This window comes from Rutidosis leptorrhynchoides, chromosome 2 (assembly GCF_046630445.1).
Source record: "Rutidosis leptorrhynchoides isolate AG116_Rl617_1_P2 chromosome 2, CSIRO_AGI_Rlap_v1, whole genome shotgun sequence".
NCBI classification, from domain to species: domain Eukaryota; kingdom Viridiplantae; phylum Streptophyta; class Magnoliopsida; order Asterales; family Asteraceae; genus Rutidosis; species Rutidosis leptorrhynchoides.
The window spans coordinates 10,396,898-10,412,128 of NC_092334.1; the positions used below are offsets into that span (position 1 = coordinate 10,396,898).

Sequence of the window (15,231 nt, forward strand, 5' to 3'; positions counted from 1 at the left end):
ACTAATCCAACTCAAATGAACCCAAATCCTCCAAGACCATCTAAACCTCCCAATGGCCCAACATCTAATCAAGTAGTAAACCAACCAATCCTGCTAAACCAACCCAATATGATGGATCCCGACCCTATCGTTAACCTCAGCCCCATTAACGTTTTCAACCCCTTCGCTTCGAGCAACCCACACAACAACATCACAGATTCTTATAAAGTCTTCGGACCCAATACAACGGATCTCAATGACCTAAACACCGACGAAAACGTACCCCCCACAGTCCAATTCATATGACTAGACTATTCGAGCCCATTGATGAGCCCAACTCCACCGTAGCCCAACAACCAATACCCCCGACAGCCCCTCCCCCCCCCCCTCTCAAAAACCCCAACTACTCAACCCGATAACTCCCCTAACCCTTCCCATACCCTTAGCAAACCAACACTAATTACAGGCCATCAAGGCAGGCCCAATAACGAATTAAATCTATCACCCAAACCCAAACCCAATTTACCTTACACCGCACCTCTCAACTCACCTATCACCACTCATCCTAACCCCTTTAACCTTAATAATGCCTCAAGAAAACATAACACAACCCCACAAATCGTTCTCAATAACGATCATTCTTCTTCCCCTCAACACCTTTCGAATCAACCATCCTTCCACAACCTATCCTCTTCAAATATTATTCCAACCCATCGTGTCAACCTTATGATTCCCAAACATCCCAATTTACCTTTACACCCTGCACTTAAAAATTAGAAGAAGAAAGAGGTATATGCACCTAACTGAAAAAGTGGATATCGAAATTCTGCCTTCAGTCTAAAAACAACCTCACGTATACTCAGTTTTAAGAACCAGGCCAAAGGTAAAGTCAAATCCTAGCTTTAAACTTCGAACAGCTCATTGAAATCAAAAGGAACCTCAAAGTTTTCCAATAGTTCACAGATCAGGTTTGCCCCAAAAAAGAAAATCAGCCATAAGCCAAAACCTTCTCGTGACTTAGCAGACAATATCAATGGTACTTCCACGTATAATTCAGAAGAAAGTGTGAGAATTAAAGATTTTGGGTAAAAGTTTGGCTTGAGATTGGTGGGAAACCACCAATAAATGACCCTGTTCTTAATCGTTTCCCCCTATTTTATGAAGATCATCTCAATGAATATTTGTGGTTTCTATCGTGACGATAAATTGGTTTAGACGTATCCGATTAACTGAATTACCCCAAATAGTTGCAGTTCAAGAATCTAAATGTCCGAAAGTTAAAGATAGTTAGGTAGAACACATATGGGGTAATAAAGACTTTGGATACATTCAAAAACCAAAAGTGGGAAAAGCAGGTGGAATGTTACTGATTTGGGACACTGCATCTTTTAAGGTTAACCAAGCAATCGAAGGGCAATTCTTTCTCGCAATAAAAGGTAAATGGGTAGGTAAGATTTCAAATCAATCATCGTCAATGTTAACGGACAACGGCGATGGTAAATACTCGATGTGGAACAACTTGGAAAATTTAATGAGCTATAAAGGAGCAGAGTGGGTCATTTGTGGTGATTTTAATGAAGTGCGCTCCTCCTCCGAATGATTAAACTGTGAGTTCATAGATAAAAGAGCTGCAATGTTTAATAACTTCATTGAAAAAATGCTTTTGATCGAAGTCCCTTTAATAGGAAAACGATTCACAAGGATAAGTGACGATGGGAAAAAGTTAAGTAAACTCGATAGATTCCTAGTCTCCGAAGATTTCTTGACCAACTGGGGCGACGTCACAACCATAACTCTTGACCATGGAACTTTTGACCATTGCCCCATCTTACTTCGAGACAAAAATGTTAATTTTGAGCCAAAACCCTTTAGAATTTTTGATGTCTGGTTCGATTGTAAAGATGTCGAACAACTTATAGTTCAAGCCTGGAACAAGCAGGTGTTTGGTACTAGGGGCGACTGTAGGTTTCGAAACAAAATGAAAAATCTGAAGGAAGCGTTAAGATTCTGGAGCAAGCTTCGGTATGGCTCAATTGATATAGACATCGAAACTGCTAAAAGAACAACCATGAATTTAGAATCAAAAGCTGAAACACATCAGATACCTGACCTGGAAACAGAGGAGTGGATCAATGCTCGTAACTTGTGGGTTAAAAGGGAAAAAAAAAGATGCTCATGCTGAAGCAAAAAGCCCGATTAAGATGGGCTACAGACGGGGACGAAAACACAAAATTTTTTCACTCCTCTATTAGACGCAATCGAAACAATTCAAACATCCGGGACTATATGCTAATGGAATTTGGCAAGAAAATCCTGATATCATAAAGGATGAAATTTTATCTTTTTTTTAAGAAGCATTTCGAAGTACAGAAGGAAAGTGAGATGGCTGTAGAAGATCTTGAGAATCTCAACTTTAATCACTTATCTCAGACAGATGCAACATATCTAGAAGCAACAATATCTGAAAGTTAAATCTGGGAAGCTGTAAAGGACTGTGTTGATTCGAAATCACCGGGGCCTGACGGTTTCAACCTTAAATTTTACAATCATTTTGGTGGCTTATCAAAGAAGATCTAGTGAATGTTGTTGAATGGTTTTGGTCTAACAACTCGATCTCTAACGGATGTAATGCCTCGTTCATGATCCTAATCCCAAAAAAGAAGGACCTGATAAATCTTGGAGATTATCGCCCTATCAGTTTAATAGGGAGTTATTACAAGATATTATCAAAAATTTTGGCCAACCGTATCCGTAAAGTTATACCGAAAGTCATTGGTTATGAACAAACAGCTTTTTTAAAGGGCGCCAGATCCTAGATGGAATTTTAGTCGCTAATGAGACTGTGGAATATCAAAGAAAAAATAAAAGGAAGTTTTTAATGTTCAAAGTTGACTTCGCCAAAGCTTTTGATAGTCTCACGTGGCGCTACTTAGACTCGGTTATGAATTGTATGGGTTTCAGGATTCGATGGCGAAAATGGATGTTGGAATGTTTAAAGACGACCTCGGTTTTCATACTAGTAAACGGATCGCCCACAAAAGAGTTCTCTCTTGAAAAGGGAGTGAGGCAAGGCGACCCTCTTTCTCCGTACCTCTTTATAATTGCGACCAAGGGTTTAAATTGACTACTTAATAAGGCGGTAGAACATCAGACTATAAAAGGTGTAGATGTAGGTGCTAATCGAGTTGTCGTTTCTCATTTACAATACGCGGACGTCACAATCTTCATTGGCGAATAGAGTATAAAAAATGCACGAAACATAATGAAGCTCCTCAAATAGTTTGATATAATTTCCGGGTTGAAAGTGAATTTTTCAAAAAGTTGCCTCTAAGGGATTGGTGTGACTAAAGAGTCGATTGACGAGTTAGCATCATATATGAGGTGTAGTATTGGTTCCTTCCCTTTCACGTACCATGGTATACCGATTGGTTCTAAAATGTTTAAACAAAAGGATTGGGTCCCGATCGTGGAAAATATAAAAGCCAAACTATCGGATTGGAAAGTTAAATCGTTGTCTTTTGGTGGCCGAGTAACTCTCATAAATTTGGTGCTTAGTAGTTTACCGTTGTACACTCTCCTTATTCCGCGCTCCATCGTGTGTCATAAACTTGCTCGAAGGTTTGAGACGTTCTTTCTTTTGGGGTGGGTTGGGTGACACAAAAAAAATCCCTTGGCTTAAATGGGAATCCATACTCTCTTCTTACGAAGTGGGCGGGTTAAACATCGGGACTCTAAAAGCTAAAAACCTATCACTTTTAGGAAAATGGCGGTGGAGATTTTGGTTGGAAGACGATGCTTTTTAGGTTAAAATTGTTAAAAGTGTTCATGGTCAGGATGGGGGTTGGGATTTTCGACCCAATTCAACCTTGCAACGGGTCTGTTTGGAATGGCATCTTAAACACTAACAAGGAACTTTTAAAAATCAATTTAAATCATGCTAACTCTTTTGTGAAAGTTCTTTGTGATGGTGAAGATATTCTCTTTTGGAAAGATATTTGGATTGGTAATTAACCTCTTTGTGTACAATTTAGAAGACTCTTCAGACTTGACGCTAATGCAAATGCTCGGGTTAAAGACAGATTACCAAAACAGAACATGGTACAAAAATTGGGAATGTGTCAGGCAACCAAGCGGAAGAGCCACCACTGAGTTACAATCTCTGGAAGTTTTGATCGCTAATTTTCGCTTCGAGGACAAACCCAATGATACATGGAGATGGGCGATGCACAATAGCGGCATTTACTCAACTCGTGTGCTCACGGATTTCATTAACTAACGTTTGTTATCGACTCCTAATCAGCACAAAAAAACGATGCTATACAGGTATCTACCACAAAAAATTGGCATTTTCATTTGGCGAGCGATAAAGAATCAATTACCGGTACGTACGGATTTGGACAAAAGAGGGATTGACCTTGATTCGGTTCGATGTCCAATGTGTGACGACGATATTGAAACATTAAAACACGTGTTACTTCATTGTTCGTTTGCAAAGGACATATGGATTAGAACATTGCGTTGGCTAAATCTTCGACCTCCTACTGCAACATCGTTACACGATATATTGAATGGGGAGGTGAATCTAAAAGCTTCCACTCCAAGGAACAAGGTTACGTAGGCATTTTTGTGGGTATGTACCTATGTCATATGGCAAAACCGCAATTGCAAACTATTTCGTAACACATCTCTAACGGGTCCTCTAGCCTTTCAAAAAATTCAATCAAGAATCTATGAATGGATATCGACCCGTTCAAAGGTGAAGAACCTCGATTGGCTTCAATGGATTTCAAACCCCGGTTACTATGATGATCACGGTTAACTTGTTGCTGCTCCATCTAATTGGCCTGACAAAAAAGCTAACTTGTCGTCATTTTCGTTGTAATCTTTTTGTTGTTATTTTCACCAGATAAGTCTCGGTTGTAATATCAAACCCATACTGCTCTCATGTATGGGTCACATGTACTCCTTTCATATTTAATATAATCTTTGCTTTTCAAAAAAATAAAGAAACAAAATGTAAATCTTATTCAAAATAAAATTCTTCTCAACTAGCTTATGAAAAAAAGTTGAGTTTTTAAAATACTAAGTTACTAAAAGCCATTCAATGTATTATTTTAATATTTTATTCTTTTTAAATCATTTCACAACAATGAACTTCCAGCTTCAACTACCTTAATAAAAATTAAAAAAAAAAGTAAGTTTCGACTTTTAACTTAAAAATAAACTCTTACTACAAGATGAAAATCTAGAGGGGGAAAGTAAACTGGTTTAGGAGTATACGTATTTCAGAGCAACTTAATGTCTTTGCAATCCAAGAGTCAAAGTGTAATGAGGTATCTGAAAGATGGATAGAATACATATGGGGCGGGAATGAATACGATTTCGTACAAAAACCTAAAGTTGGAAAGTTGGGTGGAATGATACTAATAAGGGATCAAAACGTCTTTTTAGTAAGTCAGACGGTCATTAGGATCATTTCATTGCAATTAGAGGAAAATGGATTAGTAAATATTTGGAGACGATACATGTGAATGTTTATGGACCACACAACGATGAAGGAAAGAAACGAATGTGAGAGAGTCTGGAACTTCTAATGAATTGTCCGAATGTTGCTTGGGTTCTATGTGGAGATTTCAATGAAGTTCGTGATGAAACCGAAAGAAAAAATGGTGTTTTCAATGAACGAAGAGCAAAACTATTCAATGAATTCATAGAAAAAATGGAATTAATCGAAGTACCTCTTCAAGGTAAGCGGTTCACAAGGGTCAGTCATGATTGCTCGAAGCTAAGAAAACTTTATCGCTTTTTAGTATCGGATCAATTTCTAAGTATGTGGGAGGATATCTCGATGATGGCGTTAGAGAGAAATTTATCGGACCATTGTCCTATTGTTATGCGAGATAAAAATGAAGACTTTGGACCAAAACCATTAAAATTCTTTGACATGTGGATGGAATTTAAAGAAATGGAACCGTTAATTGTTGAAGCTTGGAATAAGAAAGTAGTAGGCCAAAGGATGGATTGCGTCTTCCGAGACAAACTTAAAAATGTTAAAGAAGCGTTGCGAAAATGGAGCAAATTCAAATTTAGACCTATAGATTTCGAGATTGAAATGGCTAGAAAGGAGACCTTGGAATGAGAAAATAAAGTTGAGTTAACTAACTTAAGTAATGAAGATAGAGAAGCTTGGATAAAATCAAGGCAAATTTGGTTACAAAAAGATCGAGAAAAGTGTCAGATTTTGAAACAAAAGGTAGACATTAAATGGGCGACCGAGGGTGATGACAACACAAAGCTTTTCCATGCCTCAATTCGTAGGAAATTAAACAAATGCAAAATTCGAGGGTTATATATAAATGAGATGTGGGAGGAAAACCCCTCTATGATTAAGGCTGAGGTTCATAAATTTTACAGTAGCATGTTTCAAGAAAGACCAACTTCGAGGCCTGATTTCAGCAGTATGCATGAGCTCCATTTTAATAGCGTCACCCCGATTGAAGCAGAATGTCTAGAAACTCAATTCAGCGAGTCTGAAATTTGGTCTGCACTTAAAGAATGTGGCGATTCTAAGTCCCCAGATGGTTTTAGTTTACAATTTTATAAAAGGTTTTGGTGGTTGATTAAAGATGATCTAATTAAAGCGGTAGATTGGTTTTGGTCGAATAACGCTATCTCTAATGGATGTAACGCGTCCTTCATTACGTTGATCCCAAAGAAGACATGCCCATTAGGTCTTGGTGATTATCGACCCATAAGTTTGATTAGTAGCTTTTACAAAATTATTGCAAAGCTACTCTCAAATCGTCTCAAAAGAGTGATACCGAAGCTAGTAGAAAGGGAGTAGAGTGCATTCAGCAAGGGTCGTTATATTATAGATGGAACCTTAGTTACAAACGAGGTCATGGAAGAGCTAAAAAGATGTAAGAGGAAAAGTTTTGTTTTCAAAGCAGATTTTGAAAAGACCTTTGACTCCCTAAATTGGCAATATCTCCTTACGGTCCTAGAATTAAAGGGCTTTGGTGTAAAGTGGAGGTCGTGGATACTTTCTTACTTAAAATCCGCCTCGATCTCTGTTTTGGTCAATGGCTCTCCAACAAAGGAGTTTTCCCTCATGAGAGGGGTTAGGCAAGGCAACCCGCTCTCCCCGTACCTCTTCATTTTGGCCACGGAAGGTCCTAGCCTACTAACCAAAAAAGCCATTGAAAAGAGATTGTACAAAGGAGTGGAAATTGGGACGGACAAGGTTATGGTATCACACCTTCAATACGCGGATGACACAATTTTCTTCGGAGATTGGAGTAAAAATAATGCTAAAAATCTTATGAAACTCCTAATGTGCTTCGAGAAAATCTCGGGTCTAAAGGTAAATCTTTCAAAGAGCTGCTTATACCAGGTTGGTGTCTCAATTGAATCGGTTGAAAGTTTAGCTTCTGTTCTTGGCTGTAACATGGATAAATTCCCCATCTCGTATCTTGATCTCCCAATTGGATCTCAGATGAATAAAGTAAAAGATTGGATTCCGTTCATAGAAAATAATTCGAAATAAGTTAGCGGGTTGGAAAGCTAAGTCTTTGTCTTTTGGTGGTCGACTTACCTTAATAAAATCGGTTCTCAACAATCTTCCGTTGTACGTTTTCTCCCTCTTCCGTGCACCATCAGTTGTCATAAACTTGCTTGAAGGTATGAGATGTAAATTTTTTTGGGGCGGGTCAGGTGATACAAATAAAATATATTGGGTAAATTGGGAGTCTATACTCGCACCTTATGAATAGGGAGGGCTAAATATTGGGTCGCTTATGTAACATCCCAGGTAAACGTTCCCCGTAGCATGATATTGTCCGCTTTGCCCATAGGCGCATGGATTTTTCTTGGCAACCACACACGACGAGCACTTTTCTGGGAGGTCACCCATCCTGGTAGTGCTCTTGCCTGAGCACGCTTAACTGCAGAGTTCTCATGAGATCTGCTGCGCTTGTGGTCCCGAAACGCGTCATGCTAGGACAGGTCTCCGCACCCTTATACGGCATGCTTCGTTCCCCTCTCCAACCGATGTGGGACGGATGTAACATGTATGTTACAATCCTCCCCCTAATGGGACACAGCGTCCTCGCTGTGCACGTTTGGTATGGGGCCTGGCTCTGATACCATCTGTAATATCCCAGGTAAACGTTCCCCGTAGCATGATATTGTCCGCTTTGCCCGTAGGCGCACGGATTTTTCTTGGCAACCACACACGACGAGCACTTTCCCAGGAGGTCACCCACCCTGGTAGTGCTATCGCCTGAGCACGCTTAACTGCAGAGTTCTCATGAGATCTGCTGCGCTTGTGGTCCCAAAACGCGTCATGCTAGGACATGTCTCCACACCCTCATACGGCATGCTTCGTTCCCCTCTCCAACCGATGTGGGACGGATGTAACACGTATGTTACAGCTTAAAGCTAAGAACTTAGCTTTGTTGGGAAAATGGTGGTGGAGGTTCCGAACGGAACCAAACATATTTTGGGTTAAAGTCATAAAAAGTATATGCGGTCAGGACGGGGGTATGGGTTTATCTCGTGCTATTTTAGCATCCAGGAAAATTTCAACTTGGTCTTCAATTTTAATGATTGATTCAGAGTTAAGGAAACTTAATTTAGATTTTGAAAATTTATTTATAAAGTCAGTAAGTAATGGAAATAATACTCTCTTTTGGAAGGATGCTTGGCTTGATAATAAATTGTTGTATGAGAAATTCGGTAGGCTTATCATGTTGGATTCGAATGAAGACGCTCTGGTTTCAGAACGTATAATAAAGGTTGGTTCCTCGTGGCACTTTAACTGGCTTTGGAAAAGAGAACCCACAGGCAGAACCATAGACGAGCTGTAATAATTGAAATCCAGTCTTGACACTTTTGTATTCTCTGATGGAGATGTAGACAGCTGGACTTGGCTGCTGCACAACTCAGGTCGCTACACAACTTGCGCTTTTTCTGAAATAATCAATGATAAGCTATTCCAGGTTCCTGCTCAAAAAGCTCCTACAATGCAAAATAACTGGCTACCTCAGAAATTCGATATATTTATTTGGAGAACGTTGTTAAAAATATTACCGGTCCGAGTGGAATTAGATAAAAGAGGTGTGGATCTGGAATCAATTCTCCATCCTGTTTGTAACAATGAGGTGGAAACGGTCTGATATGCTACTAACGGACGGTTTTATTCGTGCGGTGTCATTGGGCCGCATGATGTCCAGTTCGGTGGAACAAAGTAGCACACAGTGGTTTTGTTTAATTATATTGTGCGGGGCCTAAATTTACTTTTACTTTCTAAGGTGTAGAAGGTGTAAGTTAACCTAGTGTCGTGTTTTTTTTATGGATTAACGAATTGAAGATCAAGTGGATAATTGTCTTTTAGTTAAATTACCTAGATAAAAGATTGTAGTTGTTTTTAGCTAAAAGTCCTAAGTGCGGAAAAGTAAATAAATGGAAGGATATCCGGAGTATGCAGATTAGGGAAATGTTGACCAAGATATCAGTGTTGGGTTAGGAAAGGTAATTATGCTTATGTTAAGACTATGCTTGGAATGATGTAGATCTGGTTGGATGAGCCAATTACACAGACCTACTTGTCTCTGAACTCTCGGAGTTCTCTTTGAGCAGTGAGAAGTATGTCACTTGGTCGTATAATTGAAGGGTAGCTATATGATGATGTTAAAGTGGAGTGTACGAAATATACTATTATTTTTATTACGGAATACGATACAAATTACACAAGTTTTATTATTTTTATTTATAGATGGGACCTGCTACAACACTATAGGCAGTGTACCTAATCGTAGAGTAGTATAGTTTTTAGTAAGTCCGGTTCGTTCCACAGGGAGACGGCTTATTTTACACTATATTTTTATATAACTATATTTGTACAATATATATATATATATATATATATATATATATATATATATATATATATATATATATATATATATATATATATATATATATATATATATATATATATATTACAATTATTATTATTATAAAAGGGGGGGTTTTACCGTTTAATGACTGGTTTGTCGATTTTATATTTTAAGCGTAAAGATAAATGACGATAATTAAAGTGCGTAAAATAAATAAAGATATTTAAATGACGATATATAAAATTGCGTTAAGAAATGAAATAAAATAATCATGCTTATTTAAACTTCCGTAATCATGATGTTTGACGTTTTGATTTTAATTTATTACCCTGGGTTAATTGTCATTTGTCCTGGATTTATTTGAAACCTATCTGGTTTTTGCCCATAATAGTTCATCGGTCATAATTATAAAATGCTCGTCAAATTAACCTTATACCCGAAGTCAAATTTTCCAACTAATTAGGGATTCGAACTGTAACAAAGTTTTAATACTTTGTTAATAATTACACCAGGTTATCGATTGCATGTAATCCAAGGCTTTAATACTTTGTTAACAATTACACCAATTACCCTTGTATGTAATCCACCCCTGTTTTAATGAGTCTATTGACTATTAATCCATCTCCATCTCCGGTCAAATGAACAATTATTAGTATTTATAAATATCCCGCCCATCGTACCCGATCGAACGTATGTTTCTATTTATAAATACGTCAAATTGTAAATCTCTATATTAATCAAATATAAAGTCCATTAATAGCCCATAGTCTAATTTCCACAAGTGTCGGTCTTTTGTCCAAACCCTAATTATGGTCCAAAGTTCAATAACCCCATCTTAATATTTAGTCCAACATCATGATTACTTCGACTTAAATAAGCATAATAATAACTTAAATATGAGACATTAATTTAAAAAGGAAGAACATAACTTACAGTGGTTATTAATCGCGTAGCTTTACATGGCCAGAAATTCGACTTTAAAACCCGTAAATAACCATTACATTACCTAATCTAAACTAATATAAAACTAAACTAATTTATATCATATATATATATATATATATATATATATATATATATATATATATATATATATATATATATATATATATATTATACAGAGGGAGTGATAGATTAATGATGGTGCAATGGATTCGGCAGAAGCTCGTGCCTTTTATAGGCAAATTTTAATTTTGACTGCTCCGCGATCGTGGAGGTTTTACCCTCTGCAGCTCCACGATCGTGGAGGTACGCCTTCCAGCTCACCAACATTTTTAAAACGTGGGCTGCTGTATTTTTATAATATATAATATAATATATATAATTATATATATATATATATATATATATATATATATATATATATATATATATATATATATATATATATTATATTCTTGTGCATAGTTGCCTTGTAATTTTAGGTTAGTTGACTCGCTCGTTGATGCTCGGCTTATGTCTCGGTTCTGGATTTTTGAACGTCTTTTCGTATGCTTAGATATCTTGTACTTTGCGTTTTGCGACTTGTACTTTATCAATATTTAGACGTTGATCATCAATAAATTGAACCAATTGGATTGTAGCTTGTACGTTTGAGCATTTTGGACGTTTGCTTCTTCAAATGTTCGTTTTCTTCTTTTGTCTTCGCACTTATTTAATATAAATGATTACAACTTAAAAATAGAACAATTACAACTAAAAACTTTACATATTGGAAGGATATTGCGACTAAATATATGATCATTTGGAGCACTATCAAATATCCCCACACTTGAACGTAGCTTGTCCTCAAGCATTACAGAACTTGAAATTAAATCACACTTCACTCAAATCACTTTTTTATTCTCACACTTTGTACATCAGTGATTTTAATACGGCGGTATGAACAATGATAGTAACAATGTGGTTTACAGTCCCACGTGACTATGAAAATTTAGATCCTTAAGGAAATTGGATCTTTATGAAAATATTTGATCTTTTGAAAATTTAAGCTAGATTTTACCCTAGACAAGTTTTCCGTAATAACCCTTCACCGGTGTTTGCAAAATATTTTTGTGGGTTTTGTGGGTTTCATATTTTAAAATTTTAGCTCAAAACTTTCGGTTTTGTGTCACCCACTTGCTAAACTTGTATTAGGAAAGCACACGTCCAATATACTTGCTCTGTATATTACCATTCAGTAAACTACCGTCTGGTTGTAAAGGAAATTGATGAACATGCAACTGTTAAGGCAATGTCCCATGACATGCAGATAATGTAGTGACCCGAACTTTTCCATGTTTATATATATTAATTGAGATTGATATTTACATGACTAAATGTTTCCAACGTGTAACGACTAACATTGGGTTAACATCTCATTTGATATAATAAACATTGGGTTAACAACATTAATTGAGATCGTTAACTTAAAGGTTTCAAAACAACACTTACATGTAACGACTAACGAAGACTTAACGACTCCATTAGAATGTATATACATGTTGTGTTTTGATATGTATTCTCACACTTTTTAAAGACTTCAAGACACATATCAAAGTACTTCTACTTAACAAAAATGCTTACAATTACATCCTCGTTCAGTTTCATCAACAATTCTACTCGTATGCACCCGTATTCGTACTCGTACAATACACAGCTTTTAGATGTATGTACTATTAGTATATACACTCCAATGATCAGCTCTTAGTAGCCCATGTGAGTCACCTAACACATGTGGGAACCATCATTTGGCAACTTGCATGAAATATCTCATAAAATTACAAAAATATGAGTAATCATTCATGACTTATTTACATGAAAACAAAATTACATATCCTTTATATCTAATCCATATACCAACGACCAAAAACACCCACAAATACTTTCATTCTTCAATTTTCTTCATCTAATTGATCCTTCTCAAGTTCCATCTTCAAGTTCTAAGTGTTCTTCATAAATTCCATAAGTATAGTTTCATAAAAATCAAGAATACTTCCAAGTTTGCAAGTCTACTTCCAAGCGTTCTAATCCATTCCAAGTAATCATCTAAGATCAAGGAACCTTTGTTATTTACAGTAAGTTATCTTTCTAATTCAAGGTAATATTCATATTCAAACTTTGATTCAATTTCTACAACTATAACAATCTTATTTCGAGTGAAAATCTTACTTGAACTGTTTTCGTGTCATGATTCTGCTTCAAGAACTTTCAAGCCATCCAAGGATTCTTTGAAGCTAGATCTATTTTTCTCATTTACAGTAGTATTATCCAGAAAACTTGAGGTAGTAATGATGTTCATAACATCATTCGATTCATACATATAAAGCTATCTTATTCGAAGGTTTAAACTTGTAATCCCTAGAACATAGTTTAGTTAATTCTAAACTTGTTCGCAAACAAAAGTTAATCCTTCTAACTTGACTTTTAAAATCAACTAAACACATGTTCTATATCTATATGATTTGCTAACTTAATGATTTAAAACCTGGAAACACGATGAACACCATAAAATCGGATATACGCCGTCGTAGTGAAACCGGGGGCTGTTTTGGTTTGGATAATTAAAAACTATGATAAACTTTGATTTAAAAGTTGTTCTTCTGGGAAAATGATTTTTCATATGAACATGAAACTATATCCAAAAATCTTGGTTAAACTCAAAGTGAAAGTATGTTTTTCAAAATGGTCATCAAGATGTCGTTCTTTCGACGGAAATGACTACCTCTTTAGTAATTGACATGTAACTTAAATTTCCGACTATAAACCTATACTTTTTCTGTTTGGATTCTTAAATTAGAGTTCAATATGAAACCATAGCAATTTGATTCACTCAAAACGGATTTAAAATGAAGAAGTTATGGGTAAAACAAGATTGGATATTTTTGATCTTTTTAGCTACGGGAAATATTTAACAAATCTATACAAATCATATCCTAGCTAAATTATATTGTATTATACATGTATTCTAATATATTATGTAATCTTGGGATACCATAGACACGTATGCAAATGTTTTGACATATCATATCGACCCATGTATATATATTATTTGGAACAACCATAGACACTCTATATGCAGTAATGTTGGAGTTAGCTATACAGGGTTGAGGTTGATTCTAAAAATATATATACTTTGAGTTGTGATCTAGCCTGAGACGTGTATACACTGGGTCATGGATTGATTCAAGATAATATATATCGATTTATTTCTGTACATCTAACTGTGGACAACTAGTTGTAGGTTACTAACGAGGACAGCTGACTTAATACACTCAAATCTGTAAAACATAATAAAAATAGTTGTAATTATATTTTGATCATACTTTGATATATATATATATATACATATTTGTATAGGTTCGTGAATCGATCCGTGTCCAATTCTTATTTCTGAGGAAGGAAATATCTGTGAAAGTGAGTTATAGTCCCACTTTTAAAAATCTAATATTTTTGGAATGAGAATACATGCAGGTTTTATAAATGATTTACAAAATAGACAAAAGTACGTGAAACTACATTCTATGGTTGAATTATCGAAATCGAATATGCCCCTTTTTATTAAGTCTGGTAATCTAAGAATTAGGGAACAGACACCCTAATTGACGCGAATCCTAAAGATAGATCTATTGGGCCTAACAAACCCCATCCAAAGTACCGGATGCTTTAGTACTTCGAAATTTATATCATATCCGAAGGGTGTCCCGGAATGATGAGGATATTCTTATATATGCATCTTGTTAATGTCGGTTACCAGGTGTTCACCATATGAATGACTTTTATCTCTATGTATGGGATGTGTATTGAAATATGAAATCTTGTGGTCTATTGTTACGATTTGATATATATCGGTTAAACCTATAACTCACCAACATTTTTGTTGACGTTTAAAGCATGTTTATTCTCAGGTGAATACTAAGAGCTTCCGCTGTTGCATACTAAAATAAGGACAAGATTTGGAGTCCATGTTTGTATGATATTGTGTAAAAACTGCATTCAAGAAACATATATTGATGTAATATATTTCTATTGTAAACCATTATGTAATGGTCGTGTGTAAACAGTATATTTTAGATTATCATTATTTGATAATCTACGTAATGTTTTTAAAACCTTTATTGATAAAATAAAGGTTATGGTTGTTTTAAAAATGAATGCAGTCTTTGAAAAACGTCTCATATAGAGGTCAAAACCTCGCAACAATATCAATTAATATGGAACGTTTATAATCAATATGAATGGAAAATTTCAGATAATTATGGTCAAAAACGTGTCGGATGCAGTTACTATCCTTTGTAGGAGAAATAGTAAAGATCACTCTATTATTTTTCGGTCTGGCAGAAGGTCCTGTCTTCGACCATGCTATGCAACCACC

General features: G+C 35.9%; 3 protein-coding genes across 3 annotated transcripts; all 3 read left to right on the forward strand.

The window, feature by feature from the left end:
- Positions 1–5,572: 5,572 nt before the first annotated feature.
- Positions 5,573–6,118, forward strand: LOC139887587 (uncharacterized). Its single transcript, XM_071870663.1, has one exon. It carries the CDS (start codon positions 5,573–5,575, stop codon positions 6,116–6,118), a length of 546 nt encoding a protein of 181 aa, XP_071726764.1.
- A 762-nt stretch (positions 6,119–6,880) lies between these two features.
- On the forward strand, positions 6,881–7,525 carry LOC139887588 (uncharacterized mitochondrial protein AtMg01250-like). The gene has a single exon (XM_071870664.1). It carries the CDS (start codon positions 6,881–6,883, stop codon positions 7,523–7,525), a length of 645 nt encoding a protein of 214 aa, XP_071726765.1.
- Positions 7,526–8,402: 877 nt separating this feature from the next.
- LOC139887589 (uncharacterized) lies at positions 8,403–9,155 on the forward strand. Its single transcript, XM_071870665.1, has 2 exons — positions 8,403–8,774; positions 8,979–9,155. The coding sequence occupies exons 1-2, from the start codon at positions 8,403–8,405 to the stop codon at positions 9,153–9,155; spliced, it is 549 nt and encodes a 182-aa protein (XP_071726766.1).
- The last annotated feature ends 6,076 nt before the right edge of the window (positions 9,156–15,231 follow it).

What these genes read in the sequence shown, in the direction of transcription:
- LOC139887587 (XM_071870663.1), top strand. Translation starts at nt 5,573, where the DNA reads ATGAATTGTCCGAATGTTGCTTGGGTTCTATGTGGAGATTTCAATGAA.
- LOC139887589 (XM_071870665.1), top strand. Translation starts at nt 8,403, where the DNA reads ATGTTACAGCTTAAAGCTAAGAACTTAGCTTTGTTGGGAAAATGGTGG. An exon ending in TTTCAGAACGTATAATAAAG is followed by an intron (nt 8,775 to 8,978) that starts GTTGGTTCCTCG and finishes AAGCTATTCCAG; the next exon opens with GTTCCTGCTCAAAAAGCTCC.
- LOC139887588 (XM_071870664.1), top strand. Translation starts at nt 6,881, where the DNA reads ATGGAAGAGCTAAAAAGATGTAAGAGGAAAAGTTTTGTTTTCAAAGCA.